This window comes from Schistocerca gregaria, chromosome 6, assembly GCF_023897955.1.
Source record: "Schistocerca gregaria isolate iqSchGreg1 chromosome 6, iqSchGreg1.2, whole genome shotgun sequence".
In the NCBI taxonomy this organism is placed as follows: Eukaryota; Metazoa; Arthropoda; class Insecta; order Orthoptera; family Acrididae; genus Schistocerca; species Schistocerca gregaria.
Genome location: NC_064925.1, coordinates 460,384,148 through 460,401,398, shown reverse-complemented (window position 1 = coordinate 460,401,398; position 17,251 = coordinate 460,384,148). Strand labels below are relative to the sequence as shown.

The 17,251-nt window shown below is 39.0% G+C and overlaps 1 protein-coding gene across 2 annotated transcripts in view; it reads right to left on the bottom strand.

Annotated features, from left to right (window-relative positions):
• Positions 1 to 564: 564 nt before the first annotated feature.
• Positions 565 to 17,251, bottom strand: part of LOC126278118 (vacuolar protein sorting-associated protein 28 homolog) — a 58,782-nt gene continuing 42,095 nt past the window's right edge. For both annotated transcript variants that reach the window (XM_049978002.1, XM_049978003.1), the window contains exon 5: positions 565 to 1,010. In XM_049978002.1, the coding sequence (XP_049833959.1) occupies positions 744 to 1,010 (267 nt within the window). In that variant the 3' untranslated portion in view covers positions 565 to 743. The remainder of the gene's footprint in view (positions 1,011 to 17,251) is intronic.

Genomic DNA, 17,251 nt, shown 5'->3' with positions numbered 1-17,251 from the left:
GCAGTCACTTCTACACAGCATAAACAGTAAGTAGAAAGTGGTCCAGGAAATGTAAAGATGTCTGCGCAGTTCTCAGTATGGTGAACAGCTGTCAGGAACATTCAACATAATAATTATTACACTTACTTTTTATTACCTCAGTTCTCTTTATAGCTTCTTTCTGGTTATTATTCTGCTTTCAAGTTACTGATACACACTTTAGTCTACATTCTTATTGTTATCAGCTACTAGTCTGCTGAATGTCCAAAAAATGCGGTTCCCTTTCCTCCCAAAATGATAAAACACACAATAAAATAAAATTTTGAAGGATCATACAACAGGAAGTCTACGATGGAATAACAACAATACGGAAGGAATAGATTGCTACTCACCACATAGAGGTGGTGTTGAGTCATAGGCAGACCCAATGACAAAAACTGCTTAACTTTTAGTTTTCGGACAAAAAGTCTGTCAGAAACAGCTAACACACACACACACACACACACACACACACACACACACACACACACACACACACGGCTACTATCTATGACAACTCAGAGTTAGTAGCATGAACCAATGAAATATCAATCTTACATCATTTTATTTAAACTTATTTTCTTATACATTTTACACTCCTTACAAGCACACACATTATATAGTGACATATTTCTCACAGGAGGCAGTGAAATATATCCACACCACTTTTATTGTCTTCATACCAATGAAATTCTGCACTCTATGTACAAGTGAATTACAGTCCACTAAGACTGATGTAGAATTCTGTTAAAGGCTGTGTAAGAGGATTCCAAGTCAAACAAAAGTTGCCGCACCTGAGTATCTGTCAGTTCATCCGATGCTTGCATACTCGACAAAGTTGTAAGCCAACTTGCCACTTTTTGTTTGCCCTCAAAATCTGATCCCAATAGACTTAAGCGATTCATTGTATCCATCAGATCACGGAGGTCTGGATGAAGCTCATCCATGGCCTTTATTTCTAATCTTAGTTTGTCCATGATCGTGATAAAGAGCTGTAAATAAATAAATAAATAAATTTGTATGATGGTTGGTTTACTTAATATTTCTGAAGAATTATAATAGAATTTACTCAACAATCAACAAGAAAATCCACTAATATTAACAGAACATTTGTCAAATGAGAACTGCAACATTAGTAAATTAATACAAGTGTGCTGCTGTAAAGTGTCTCAGATCACTAAAACAGTCTATATTAAGTATTTTTGCAGAGAGTAGCCACACAGCATTACTTGTGTGTAACTGATAAAATTATGCTAAACTTAAAGTTGTTTATTGTGTTACGAATTCCTAGGGCAATTGTTCTACCGAGGGGTGGATGTGATAGCAAGCAACAAGTCGTAGATAATTTATCATAAGGTGCAAGAACAAAATGAAATAATATGGCCACTGCTGGCTGTTGTGCATCTAAAGGACGAGGTGCTCTGATGAACTAAAGATTAATTAAAATAATATGGTACTAGAATCTTGGGAGTAATACGAACAATTAGATGAGTCAAGAACCACTTAATATACAGTGAAATACTCAGTGGAAAGTAGGCGTTAAAATGCACATGTGCACACCTCTCTCCAAAAAACAGGAGGAGGAGGAGGAGGAGGAGGAGGAGGAGGAGGAAGAAAAAGAAGATAACAGAACTTCTTTGTTCTGGTGCAGTGGCCTGTGACAAGCACAGTGATGAAAGTCCACTGCCATGTTCCAAATCCTTATCTGCCTATTTATATCTGAGTGAGTAATTAGCCTTAACTCATCCCAATGTAACGAAATAAATTATAAAAATTATTTAACAGAAATGAGCACTGCAGTTTATCTCACGTAACAATCAAATATTCTATCCAGTTTCTTTGAAATTGCCAGTCCAAGTATTCAGCTACTAATGTAATGTTTGATAGGGACAGAAGATATGATCTATTGATGTAATCATCACTGCAATAAACAAATAATTCATTCTTCGTTCAGTATATAAGAACAATTAAAAAAAAGAGGCAAGTCAGTGAGTGCATCATTCTATTCACAAAGACTGGATAATTTATCAATGAGTAAACATTACAGAGCTAGGAAATTTTTTGATACATTAAACCCTAACAGAAACAAATAGTTACAGCTTACTGTCCGCCCTTGGCAGCAAGGCAAGAGAGCAGAATCTTTCACCTGTCCATCTCAACAGACATAATCTTACACTGAAGGACATGCCAACATATTGACAAGGATATTCTCAGTCTACTACTTCATCTGTCCTCCAGAAGCTGCATTATTCCATCTGGCGAAGAGTACTTAATATATCACTGTCACTCCCATCCTTCCCTCTACTGATCATGAATAATGTTGGAGAGAACAACTGTTGATGAGGCGATATTTCATGTCCATTTGAACCTCTAAATTTTTACCTTTGTTATGTTTGAGAGATATTTTTGAGATGTTGCAAAATGTTCGTTGACTCGTCAACAAACATCACTTTCTGAATATTAACAGTAAACCACACTGTGATGCACATTGCCTTTCTTGTAGCATCTGCTACTGGAACTAGATGAGCACCTTTGTGATGCTTTTATGATTACTAAATGCACTCTACCAATCCTATCTGCTAAGGACCTACATGTGAAGAGCAATAATCAAGTAATGGTTGAATGAAGGTTTTGTAAGCTACCCCCTTTATAGGTGGACTACACTTCCAAAAATTTCTTCCAGTAAATCTGTCTGGCATCTGCCTTTCCTCTGGTTAGTTTTATGTGAAAACTTCATCACATTACCTTCCATTAGGTAAGTAGAATGCACTCCATGACTGTGATAATGGCTGGTTACTAGCTGAATTCTGGATCTGCTCTAATAAAGCTAGAACGGAAGCAATTAATAATTGCTGCTCTTTACCATTTTGGTTGTTTGATGTGCTCACTCCACTTTAGATGCATTGAGAAAATGATAGGATGGTGACAGTGAAATGGACCCAAAATAAACAGGCAATTATAGGAGATAAAAGGCCACATCAAAAGGCTTCAGCCTTTAGACTATAAATAAAATTGTATTACATTTGTTTACCCAACGCAGCAATATTGTAAGTATAACAACCGTCTGTTAAGCTCAGAAAAGCTGGTGGTGGAAGGGAGGATCCAGGTAGCTCAGGTAGGGGAGCAGATATTGAAACCAAGTATGTCACGTTAAGTGCATGCTGTGCCACAGGGTGGTCTATTTTGCTCTTGGATAGTTTGGCGATTGCCGTTCACCCTGGTGGACAACTGGTTGGTAGTCATACAAATACAAAAGGCTGTGCAATGATTGCGGCAGAGCTGGTAAATGACATGGCTACTTTCACAGGTGGCCCGGACCTGATGGGTGGCGTATCTACAATGACATTATTCCTTGTCCAGTATGCTGATGGTCTCACCAAAGCCTTCACAGACAGGAATTACCCTCCAGACCTAGTCTGCAAAGCTCTTTCCTCACCAAGAACCACCCTGTGCTGGAACAACTGAACCACATCCTTTGCAGGGCTTTGATTACCTATCATTATGACCTAACATGAGGGACACCCTACATGAGATCTTTCTCACTTCTCCTAAACTGATGTTCCACTGTCCACCCAACCTCCACAACACCATAGTCCATCGCTACACCACTCCCAATCCCAACACGCCACTCCCAATCCCAACATCTTGCAACAAGGTTCATATCTCTGTGAAAGACCCACGTGCACGATCTCCCCAGTCCACCCAGCCAGCACTTCCTATTTCCAGTCCTGTCAAAGGCTTATCCTACCCCATCAGGAGCAGGGTCACCTGTGAAAGCAGCCATGTCATTTAGTAGTCTGCTGCAATCATTGCACAGCTTTTATATTTGTATGACTACCACCCAGCTGTCCACCAGTATGAATGGCCACTGTCAGACTGTGACCATGAGCAAAGTAGACCACCCTGTGGCACAACATGCAGCTGAACATAACATGCTTGATTTCAATGGCTGCCTTACTATTCAAGCTGTTTGGATCTCCCCTTCCACTACTAGATTTTCTCAACTGCACAGATGGGAGTTATCCTTACAACATATTCTCTGCTCCCGTAATTATCTCAGCCTCAATCTACGATAACATATTGTCCCTACACCCTCCACCAACAGTTTCCACCTCCACTGTACTATCATCTTCTCATTCTGGTCTCCCACCTTCTTTGTTTACCACCCTCTGCCAGTGCACCTGCCCATCTTTTCCTGCTCTTCTCCTTTTTTGCTCCTTTTTTCCCCATCTCCAAGCCTCACAATCTCTTACGCTGTGCCCGTTGGCATTCTAGTCCCTAGACACACTACCAGACAGTGTTCCTCTCCCCCACACCCCCCTCCCCTACCCACCCATACACTAATATCCCTTTTCCCTTAGTGTGTCTCCTCCAGATTGGTGCTTGCATCTCATGTGATACTTGCATTCCGGCCAGAGATGCTGCAGTTGGCAGTCATGAGTGCATGAGGTGTGCTGCTTTGTGTGTATGAATGGTTCATGTTTCTCTCTTGCTGATGATGGCTGTGGCCGAAAGCTTTATGTAAGTGTCTTTTACTTGAGCCTGTCTGCAACTTAATGTGTCTTCTTTATGATAAGTAGCACTCTATATTTTCCTACATAGTTGAACTTCCTACCTAAGGTTTCCTGTTTTTGATTTTGTAAAACTTCTTTTCTTCCATCTTACAACCCTGAGATGTTTTCTCTACTTTCCTGTGTTTATTCAACACCTTCCAAATTGCATCTACTTCTGAGCCACACTGTATCAGAAATCATCCCCACATAATACAGGTTTCTGGTCTGTGCAGTTTGTTAATGCAACATCTGATGTCCCAGATTCTTTCCTCCAATAGTTATATTTATCCCTATTTATCACATTTCATTCGTCATCCTGAGGTACATTAGCATTTACTTTCCTTTCCTGTCCATGCCACATGAACTTGTGACCCACTGTCTACCTCCCCCCTTCATTCCCTATCACAAAACACACACACACACACACACACACACACACACACACACACACACACTCCATACCTTATTTGTTCCTTTTCTCCCACATTGCTGTACATTCTTAGTGTATATTTGAGTATGTTTACACGATTTCAACCAGTTTCATGCATTTGTAGATATTTTTAGGTATCTGTGCATATTTTTGGATATGTGTATTCATGTGTTTTTTACACATATTTTCTCTTATCCATGTTTTCTCACAACTGTCAACACCTATTTTGGCCATTTTCAATTCATTCCCGTTACCTTTGCACCACTGCTGCCACAATGGTCTCCAATTACATCTTTCTGTATCATCTCAGAAATTATCCCTTTCCCTAGCTAAAACTCAGACCAATATCCTACTTATCAAATGCTGCCTAAACCATGGAATCCCCCAACTGACCCAACCCTCATTTCACAATGGCCTTCACCATTTCAGATTCCGCCAGTCCACGGCCCTTGTGAACATGGTGCAACAAAAATGCATTTCCATTCCACAGCCATATCAGAACCACCTCTGCTCCTTCTGCAAGATACTATTACTGTGCAATCCCTGCTATCTCTGATATTGAATCCCTTACTTTCAAGCACCTGGAGGAGCATTCCAGACACCACCTTCATCAGTTATCCAACATGCTGACATCCTATTGCCGTCTTGGGGCACCACTAGCCAACCCGTACCCTACCCACAGTGTTCCTCCTTGACAACCGCTCAAAGCACCTAAACCCTGTCTAGCCAACCTTTTCAACTTGCCGCATCCCCAAAACTCCCTACCGACAATCCACCAAATCCAGAGCCGAAATATTACCATAACACTGTTAAAATTTTCACCAAAACTCTGACCTCCACAGAAGTTTCAGTCATATACAAAGGCCTTACCTTTAGCCCTATTCCCAACTTTAACCATCCTGGACTTGTCAAAGACCCACTCTCCTTCTCCCGCTCCCTGCAAAGGAAGCACTTCTTTGCCGCCAATCCCTCCAACCAAAACCAATCAAATTCCAACAATGCAACCTGCCTCTCCCTGTTCATACCACCATCCAACTGTGATCCCTCACTGCCACTTAGCCACCCGCTAATCACCTTCCAGGTATTCCTTACCCCCAACTTAGCCTCACCATCCTTCCCCAGGTCCTTCCTCAAAACACCAACCTTTCAGCGGAAGAACAAATAGCCATACACAACATTAAAATGAATCATGACCTAATCATCCTCCCTGCAGACAAAGGTTCCATCATTGTTGTTATGAATTGCAGTGAGTACCTGGCAGAAAGTCTCCGTCAACTATCTGATACCTCCAGCTACAAACTCCACCAGAGTAATCCCATACCACAAGTCCATCACAAGCTCAAATACCTGCTTAAAGCCTTAGACCCTTCCAGAACCTCTCCCCTGAATCCATTTTGTCTCCTCACCCCCATGACACCCCGCAGACACACCTTCTACCTGCTTCCCAAACTCCACAAACCCGACAATAATGGACGCTCCACTGTGGCTGGTTATTGTGCCCCCCAATGAAAGAATTTTGGCCCTCACTGACCAACCCCTCCAACTAATTGTCCATAATCTAGACTCTCACGTCAAAGATACCAACAAATTCCTTCACTGATTCTCCATCATCCCCATCCCTTTAACCTCCTGGATCGCTACTCATCACTGTTGACGCTACCTACCTATACACCAACATCCCTCATGCCCACAGTCCTACTGCTATTGAACACTACCTGTCCCAACGTTCTTCACACTCCAGACCAACTCCGTCATTCCTCATACATATTACTAACTTTATCATGACCAACAATTACTTTTTTCCAGGAAAGGCATACAAACAAATCTGCAGCACTTCCAAGGGCACCCTCTTATGCCAACCTGTCTATGGGCCATCCAGAGGAGACCTTCCTAGCCTCCCAAAACACCAAACCCCTAGTCTGGTTCAGGTTCACTGATGACATCTTCACAATCTGGACTCATTGCCAAGACACCGTATCTTCATTCATTCACAACCTCAGCAACTTCTCTCCCATCCACTTCACCCAGTCCTCTGCAAACTGGCGTGTCACCTTCCTAGATGTTGGCCTCCACTTCTCTGATAGTTCCATCCACACCTCTGTCCACATTAAACCCACCAACAGTACCTGTATTTTGACTGCCATCATCCCTTCTATGCCACAAAATCCCTCTCTTACAGCATGGCCACCCAGGGATGGCATATCTGCCTCAGCATGCTGAGAGTCTCACCAAGGCATTCACGGACAGGCACTATCCCCCAGACCTAGTCTGCAAACAGATCTCCCATGCCATTTCCCCCTCACACCCCCAATCCTCTCACCATACCCAAGAATCAGCAACAAAGGAGTGCCCCTTTCATCACCCAATACTACACACTGGAGCACTATAACCACATCCTTCATCAGGTCTTTGATTGTCAATCACCATGCCTTGATATGAGGGACATAATACCCACGATCCTTCCCATCCCTCTTAAAGTAGTGTTCCAATGCCCACCAAACCTCTGCATCATCCTAGTCCATCCCTATGTCACTCCCAACCCCAGGCATTTGCCACAAGGATCATATATCTGTGCAAGACCCAGGGGCACGACCTGCCCAATCCACCAACCCAGAATTTCCTATTCCAGCCCTGTCACAGGTTTATGCTACCCTATCAGGAGCTGGACCACCTATGAAAGCAGCCATGTCATTTACCGGCTCTGCTACTATCATTGCACAGGTTTTTATATTTGTGTGACTACCAACCAGCTGTTCACCAGGATGAATGTCTACTGCCAAACCGTGACCAAATGCAAAGTAAGACTATCCTGTGGCACAACATGCAGCTGAACATAACATGCTTTATTTCAAAGGCTACCTCATTACCCAAGCTAACTGGATCCACCCCTTCCACCACAAGCTTTTCTGAATTGTGCAGATGGGAGTTATCCTTACAATAGATTCAGTGCTCCCATAATTATCCCAGCCTCAACTTACAGTAACATACTGTCCCCACACCTTCCAGCCAACAGTTTCCACCCTCTGCCAATGCACCTGCCCATCTTTTCCCACTCCTCTCCTTTATCACTCCCCCCCAAAATCCCTGACCCACATCCTCCTGACACTGCACCTGTTGGCATTCTAGTCCCTGCCAGACAGTGTTCCTCTCTGCCCTTGTCGGTACACTACTATCCCTTCACCTTCCTTGTCCCCTCCAGATTTCTGCTTCCATCCCATGTGATAGTTACATTCTGGCTCAACTTGCTGGAGTTGGCAGTCATGTGCATGAGGTGTGCTTGCTAGTGTGTATGAACGGTGTGTTTTTTCTCTTCTGCTGATGGAGACTGTGGCTAAAAGCTTTGAGCAAGTGTCCTGATTCTGCCTGTTTGAAAATTAATGTGTCTCCTTTATGGTAAGCAGCACTGCGTCTTTTTCTATATTGTTGATACTCCCACCTGGAGTTTCCATCGTTTGATACACCATTTACACAACCAGCAGGCAGTCTTGTTTCCTCTCTTTCTTATTTCCAAAAAAATGTAAATATCTCTGTAGTTTGAATACCTCCCTGTTTTTCCCATGATAGTGGAAGATTAAGCCTTTTTCTGCAGGACTGTGGCATCCAAATGAATTCATCAACCATACACGATATACATTCTTGGAATTCAGTCATTAGGTGAACTGTGAAACTCCAAACTATATTCTTTTCTATGTGCATGGAGGAAAGTTTATCTAGTCATTTGGGCCACAAACAGGATCACTTCTGATCAGTCTGGTACCACGACTAATATATGACATTGTCAATGGGTAAGACAACTCTCTTCTTGAACTTGTCAATGGGTAAGACAACTCTCTTCTTGAACTTCAAGCAGTTCTTCAGTCAATGTTTTTAACCATCTTCAGATCCTTAAGATTATTAAATACCAAATAAATAAGCTTCCCAGAGAGTAAATCATGATTAATTCATAGACCTTTTAGAATTACTGACTCAACAATCAACATTTTCGGCTTCATAAATGATTTCATTTCAGTTTTTTTTTCCAAAATCCAAATTGGCGCAGAGTATAGAAATAGAATTAGCAGATCATCTGAAAGAAACGGAATGGATCCATATCAGATGTAAATGAAATGGAAGGTACAAGTTTAGTATGCAACAGATCACTGAATAATTTTATGACAGCTTTGTTGTTCTTTCAAGTTTGCCCTCCACTCATGATAACTTATTTCCAGTTGCAAATGGTTTGCAGAAAGAATGACTGTTGGCAAAGCCTCTGTTTGAGCTCTAATCTCTCTAATTTTACCTTAATGATGTTTACATGAGGTATGCATTTTCTGAAAAGATGGCAACCACAGAAAAGGATAGTGTTTCGCTCTCGTCAAAAACTGAAAACTGAACATTTCACTGTTTAAAGAATGTGAAACGAAAGCGATAAAAAGAATCCTATATGTTTAAGTGCAACTACTGGTTACACGAAAAGTCCGCCAAAATAAACTTAAAATACGCATGCTCACGTTTTGAAATGTCCGAACCAGAAAATGCAGTAAAAACAAAAAGTGAAATTATCAAGATACTACAAAATGATACTGAGGTGCTGAAAAGAGAAATCTCTATTTTAAGGCAAGAATAAGATAAATTATTATGAGAAAAAGAGGTCCTTGCATCTGAAAGCAGCGAGACAAAAACAAAACATCGCATTAATTTGTGTGCATACATCAGGAGCAGGACGGTGATCAACAAAATGGTCACTCCAGGTAGAGAAAATAATAGATTAGTATGAGAAAAACAGATCAGTGTGTGTTTGAAAGCATGAAAACGGAAACAGAACAATACCATGAAAACTCGTGTGCATGTATTAGCAGTACTAATGATCAAAACCTTAGGTCTAATATATCAGATGTGCCCAATGAGTTACTGATAACCTCAGTAAGCCAATAATCCAGTACATAAACATTAGTGGAAGTCGATAACATATGCTAGAAGGAAAGATTGTGGCTGAAGTGTGCAAAGAAACAAAAATGAATTTCTATTGATAGGCGATTCATTACTGAAAAAAGTTGCTGTTCTGAGACGCAAAATTGATTTGTGACCTGGAATTAAAATGCAACCACTACACAAGCATTTTTAAAAATATTGAAAATTCAAAACAAAATACTGCAGAAAATTAACTTAAGCACAACTATATGGTGTGCTAATACATGATGGGACACATTTGATAAAATTGGCAGTGAAGAAGAAATCACCAATGAGACAAGAAACTTAACTCGCTCAGTTAGAAGTGTCTATGCGGGTTCCCTGCTCATAATCCGTTGAACAATAAAAAGATGATCTGTAAGTGATAAATACATTTTGCAAAATAAACTGTGTCATAAAAGAACGATGTGATAGTCTTGGAGCAATATTCATAGATCCAAATAAATTCCCAGATGGAAACTGCCTTGGAAAGGGTGGTCTGCATCTAAATAGACTGGGGTCACTAACATTAAGTAGGATGTTTACACTTGTTTGGTAAACAATTAAAAAAAAACAAGGGAAACTAAAATGTCTTGATGGGAGTGAAAAACTGGATAAACTAGCTAAGAAATCCAAGAACAAATATCATCCAAAAAGCATGGAAGACCATAATACAGACATAAATTTTATTGACATCCATGGAGTGAAGCACAAGGAATTAGTATTGAATGACTGTTCATTAGAGAAAAAGTTGACTTCTTGTGTTTATGTGAACACTAGACCACTAAAGATGAACTTTTTAAGTTAGAAAATTATAGTTTATTGCAGAAGAGTTCACAAGAGAGGTGGCGTGCAATTTATGCTGGCAAATCAATCAATTGCTCAATTGGTAAACATAGATCTAGATGATATGTGTGAAGAATTGAATTTTGAAGCTACTGGTATAGTTATTAGAGGTATGAAGCTAATTAGCAGTATGAAAGTAATAGCAGTTGTCACTGTACAGGTCTCCCAATGGTATTATTAGCGTTTTCTTAGAGAAACTGGAAGTCCTTCTTGGTGGACTCACTGACAACAGATTCACAAACTATGACATCATTATAATACATGGGGATCTTAACTTTGATTTTGACATGTTAACTGTTAAGCATAGTGTTAGTGACAGTTCAACCTACAGTATGTTAATTATAAACCTGCTTCGGAGCTAGCATGCTTAAAAAAATGCATTGTTATTTTAAATGTGCCCAAGATCAATGCGATGTAACAATGTTTTCCTTTACTGAACACAAATGTGTCCTCAATATATGCTAATGGTATGAACTTAGTCAACCTTAGTGGTGCCTTGGATAACTCAAAAACAGTGATCACTAGGCTAATAAGCAATGAGAAGAAGGAAAAAAAATCAATAATTTCAGGAAATCCTTTAAGATAGAGATTGCCAGAGAAATATTGGTAATCATTGTCTATCAAATAAAGAGACAGGTAAGATAATATTTGAATTTTTTAAACTCACTTCTGCAAATATTTCATTATAGTGTTCCCATTAGAAGATGTAAGTAACTGACAAGAGGTTGTAAAAAGCATACATTGAAAAAGAAAAATTCTTGGTTCACTAAAACCCTGTCTAATATGAAATATCACGTATTGATGCTGTTAGACATATAGAATACTAAGTCTAAAAATGCAAAATCCTTGTATGTAAGTGGGAGAAGTGATTACAAAAAAGCAGTCACTGAATCAAAAAGGTCACACAATGCATTGAGAGTTCTAACAATAAATGCAGAACTGCTTGGAATCTCCTAAACAGAGTTGCCAAAGAATCACATAAGGTCAAAATCAGTATCTCATAAAAAGAGTTTAATGATTGTTTTATCTGTGGAGGAAGGAAGCAATAGCACCAGTAAATTTGATACAAGTTCATTAGAACTCCCAGAAAAAAATTATTATAGACAACCCTACAATAATAGTCTCACTTTCTTTGAGGTTACACCTACTATTGAATTAAAAATAGTAAGGAACTTCAAGTCATCAGATAGCATTGTTATTTATGACATTCTTGCAAATAGCTGAAGAAAGTAATTGATTTTATTGTTCATCCATTGACTAAAAGCATAAAATAAATGTATGTCAGAGAAATGCTTTCGAGAGGAGCTTAAATTATCTAGGGTGGTTCCTGTGTATAAAAAGGGTGGCAAAGATAACCCGGCTAGTTTCAGACCAGTATCATTAGTTCCAGTACTGGTCAAAATAATAGAATACTTCATTCACCTTCAACTGTCCACCCATTTTGAAAAACTTTAAATATTCAATGCAGCACAATACGGATTTAGAAAAAAAAATATCAACAACTGAGGCACTAGATTCTGTAATGAAATATGTTCTTAAAGTGTCTGAGGAGAAAGTCTCTGCTCAGTTCACTTTCTATGACCTGAGTAAAGCATTCAACAGTGCAGGACACGATAGGTTTCTACAGAATCTCCATTTCTATGCCGTCAGGGATAACGGCCTAAAACTTAACGTTTTGCTTCCAAAACTGTAGGCAAGTTGTGTGTAATGGGACAGAAAAGTCTACCGAGAAACAAACTAAGGTGGGAATTCCAAAGGGATCTGTACTGGATCAATTCTTTTTTGGTCACAATCAATGGCCTGTCCAAAGCTCCAATAAGGTGCTATTTGCAGATGACACTACCTTCCTAAATTATAACAATGATTCGAATAAGCTAAACAATTCTGTTGACAATATACTTGCCTAAGAATCATATTGGTTTGGTCAAATGGGTTTCTCCTGAATGAGAACAAAACACAAAAAATATGGTATTTGGTCTAAAGGACAAAAGCCCTTTTAATGATCCCAGTCATATCAAGTTCTTGGGGGTATACTTAGATGACAAATTGTCCTCAGAGCAACAAAGAAAATATATTAGTGTTAAATTGCCTAGAGCAATTTACTTATTAAGCTGTCTTATGATGTGTGTACCAGCAGCCTACATTAAAACATTTTATTTTGCATTTTTCAAAGTATTATGCAATATGGAATTATCCTCTGGGGAACTTGAGGCATGTTCAAAACATATTACTTTTGCAGAAGAAAGCAATCAGGGTTATTACATGTTATCAACATAAAGCACATTGTAAGCCCCTGTTATCGGAAATGATCATTAAATCGACACCCTAGCCGCAAACAGGCGCTGATATACATCATTAGGGACATGTAGAAAATGTGTGCCCCAACCGGGACTCGAACCCGAGTTCTCCTGCTTACATGGCAGACACACTATCCATCTGAGTCATCGAGGGCATAGATGGTAGTGCACCTGCAGGGACTTATCCCTTGCACAGTCCCTGTGAGACCCACATTCCCAACATGTCCACAGCACTACATTCATAGTACGCCTAATAGATGTTTGCCCATCACACTCATTACTCGTGGCAGATTAATCTACCAAGTCCCGTACGAGTTCCGGTAGGGGCATGCATTTTCTACATATCCCCAATGTTGTATATCAATCCCTGTTTGCAGCTAGGGTGTCGATTTGATTGCCATTTCATTCTAGAGAAGCTGCACGGTCATCAATGGTATCTGCTCTTTCGGGAACAGATACTACCTTCATATATACCTTGTTATCTGCATGTAAAATAGTAAGTGTTATAAATCTGTATATATACCACACGTTAATCTGTAAAAAAAAGAATCTGCATTAAGTACAATGTAGAAACAATATTCGTGGTCACAACACAAGAACAAATAATTCCGTACATATGTCATACCCAAAACTATCAAGGACAATCAATAGCTATGAGCTAGTAGGCCATAAACTATTTAATAACCTTCCGCAGATGGTACAAGACTTTCCATGGTGTGCATTTAGGAAAACATTAAATAAATGTCCTGCTGCCAACTTCTTTATGAATTAAAAGAGGTTTTTGACTGTGGCATAGAATTGCAAGCTAACAACTGACAAGCTGTACTGTTCTGTTTATTAATTTAATGTTTAAGATGTATAAAAAAAATTGTCTAGTGCTGTTATGACTTAATGACAGTAACCTTATCTTACACAGCATGAAGCAATAAAATAGTTAATTCTTCTAGGTACATATGCTCTTGGAACTTTTAACGATACAAGAAACCATTACAACATAATAGCCATACAAATAAATCTTCGACACAACTGTTTATAACTAGTGTTCGCCAAGCATCAGAGGATGCTCAAATACAGCAGGCAGCGAGGCAAAAGTGTGCGCCTAGTTTAGTCATCTGACACATAGCAGATGAAGTATAACTGAACAATGAATGGAAGTGGGTGAAGGGTGCTACCATCTACAGAAAAAAGTGTGATCTAAATGCTGATGACTATGCAGAAACAATATTGTTTAAACTATCAGTTGTCTAATATGTAATATGTTTTGTAAAATAGTTTTTTTCAAATTTTAAATGTATTGTAACTATAAACAATTGTGTAAGTGTTCATGGCTTTAATATTCAGTTATGAAGATGAGAGTACCTATCGCATGTGAATACTCGGCTAGGACTGTTACTGCTGCTTCTGTGAAAGAGAACAGTTTTTGGATAGTTCAAGTATGGCTTCATAAGATTGAGTACATATAACTGTGTTTGGTGCTAAAGCTTTTATGAAGTACTCCTCAAATGAACGAGTTAAAAGTAGCTAGTGACACAACTTCAGTGCATTGTTAGCAGCAGAATTCCAATTAAGAAGAAGTGGCTACATTTACTTGCCAATTTGGAAATAATGTGAACTGGCTTGCTGTACATACTGCACAATTCTAAGAAACATTGTGCTGGCCAAGGATAGTAACAATAACTGCTACAACTGTGAAGCCACTATTATTTGCTGCAAATTATTCTTCATGTAGCACTACTTGTTCAGGGTGATAAACTGTGCCCACCACCAAATAAAAAACTCAAGTATAATTTCATTTGTGAAGTTTAGGGTATCATGTACTGTGGGACAGGAATCCATCTAATAAAAGCCATGATCACTGATACAATGTTAAAAGTTAATAAAATATTTTTCTGGTTTTTATTTAAAGCAAATTGCTTTAACAATTTCCTTATTTCATTAAAAACTCTGAGTGCACCAATAATTGTTTCCTAAACTGTGTAATTAAAAGCAGCATACTTCCCCATATAAACTAGCTGGTTGAATGTGAGTTTTAGCATTTGTTATTTATGGTCAATATTTGAACAAACAAAAAAGTACGGCAAGTGAATGATATTTATCATCTAAAATCACTAGTCATGCTGCATGAATTGGACGCTGTGTAGCAGACGAAGACAACAAAAGAGACTGTGAATCTTTTTGCATTGAGGGAAGTAACTACTGTGGTGGATATTGAAGCTACACATATAACTATAAGTTGGTGCTACTCTGAGATGAAGAGGTTGGCATGCGAGAGAAATTTGCAGCAGGCTGGGTCAAACCAGTCAGAAGACTCATGATTTAATAAATAAATAAAATTTACGAGAAGTTTTTGCATGTGATGGTCTTTTCTCTCAAAGCTACAAAGTGCTTAAGCAATTGTATTTCTCAAAAGTATAATTGTTTCAATAAGGGTTATCTATTGCATAAAAGATCACATCTGAGTAGTTCGTGTAAATTGCCTTCAAACTACTATAAGCAAATTAAGTCAAAGAGATGTTTAAGTTTAAATGCAACAGTTGTATTTTCAATGCTTCGCAGGTTTTTATAATACATAACATTGCAGAGTGCATATGCATGATTAATGTATTTTATTGTTATTTATAGTACTGATTTCACAGCAGTAATTATTCAGTTCCTTTCACAATAATTATTTTTACGGTAAAGTACTTGCTCTGATTTTGGTAGGCTGTATGCTGGGTATTGCACTACGCGCGGTAGTCTGCCCACATTTATGAACGAATACAATGTGCACTCACAGTGATTTACAGGAGCAAAACAATTAACCTCATTAGGATAAAACAGGGTTGGCAGCACAAACTAAAAGTAAACTAGTGTGATGCAGAGAACCTCTCTTGCAGTGTCTGTCACTGGAGGTGAGCAATTACCTCTCTGACATTATCATGTTTTATAAATGAACCTGTAACAAAATTCACTGTTCTTCTTTCGATCTTCTGTAATTCAGATACCAAAACTACCTGGTGTGGATCAAAGACTGATGAGCAATATTCAAGTACTCCTTGAAGGAAGGTTTTGTAAGTCACCTCCTTTGTGGGTGGACTACTCCCGCTGAGGATTTTTCCAATGAATTTGTCTGGCTTGTGCTTCATCTGCAATTCATTTTATGTAGTTGTTCCACTTTAAACTGTGCCATATAAATATTTCAAGATATTTTATGTATGCAACTGCTTCTAGTGATTTTTCTGCAACCATGTGACCGTACAATAATGACTGCCTGCCTATTTATGTGGAATAGGTCACATTTGTTTACATTGAGGGTCAATTGCTAACCACTACACCAAGTGTCGATCCTCTGCATTTCACTGCAATTTTCAAGCATTGCAACTTCTCTTTATACAGCATCATCTACGAAACGTCTCATGGAACTTCTGACATTATCCGCTGGCTCATAGAATGTGAAAAGTAATGGTCCTAATAATACTCCCTTGGGATCTGCCCAAGGTTGCTTTCATGTCTTAACATTTCTCTCTATTGAGAATGACATGCTGTGTTCTGTTTACTAGAAACTCTTCAATCCCATCATGCAGATGATCTGATATTTTGTATGCTCATATTCTGTTCATTAGGTGGCAGTGTGGAACTATATCAAATGCCTTCCGGAAGCCAAGGGACACACAATCAACTTGTACGCTGGCATCTACTGTCTTTGGAGTCTCGTGGATGAACAAAGCAGGCTGGGTTACACACGATTGTTTTTGGAACCCATGTTGATTCCTAAACAGGAGAGTTTTGATCTACAGAAATGTTATAATATGCAAGCACAAAACATGTTCCAATATTCTACAATAATCCGATTTCAAAGACACCGGTTTGCACTTTCGTGCGGCTGTTCAATGACTCATCTTGAAAATGGGAATGACTTGGGACTTTTTTTTTTTTTTTTTTTTTTTTTTTTTTCAATCACTGAGAATTATTCGCCTCTCCAGTGATCTGCGGTACACAGCTGCTTGAAGAGGAGCAAAATCTTTAGTGTACTCTACATAAAATTGTATTAGTATTTTATCAGGTGTAGTGGCCTCCCCTCTGCTGGGTGATTTCACTTGCTTTTCTATCTCGTGGTCATTTATTTCGATATCTGTCACTTTAACATTCATGTGATGATGTAAATGAGGAAATACAGTACCACCTACCTCAGTGATTGC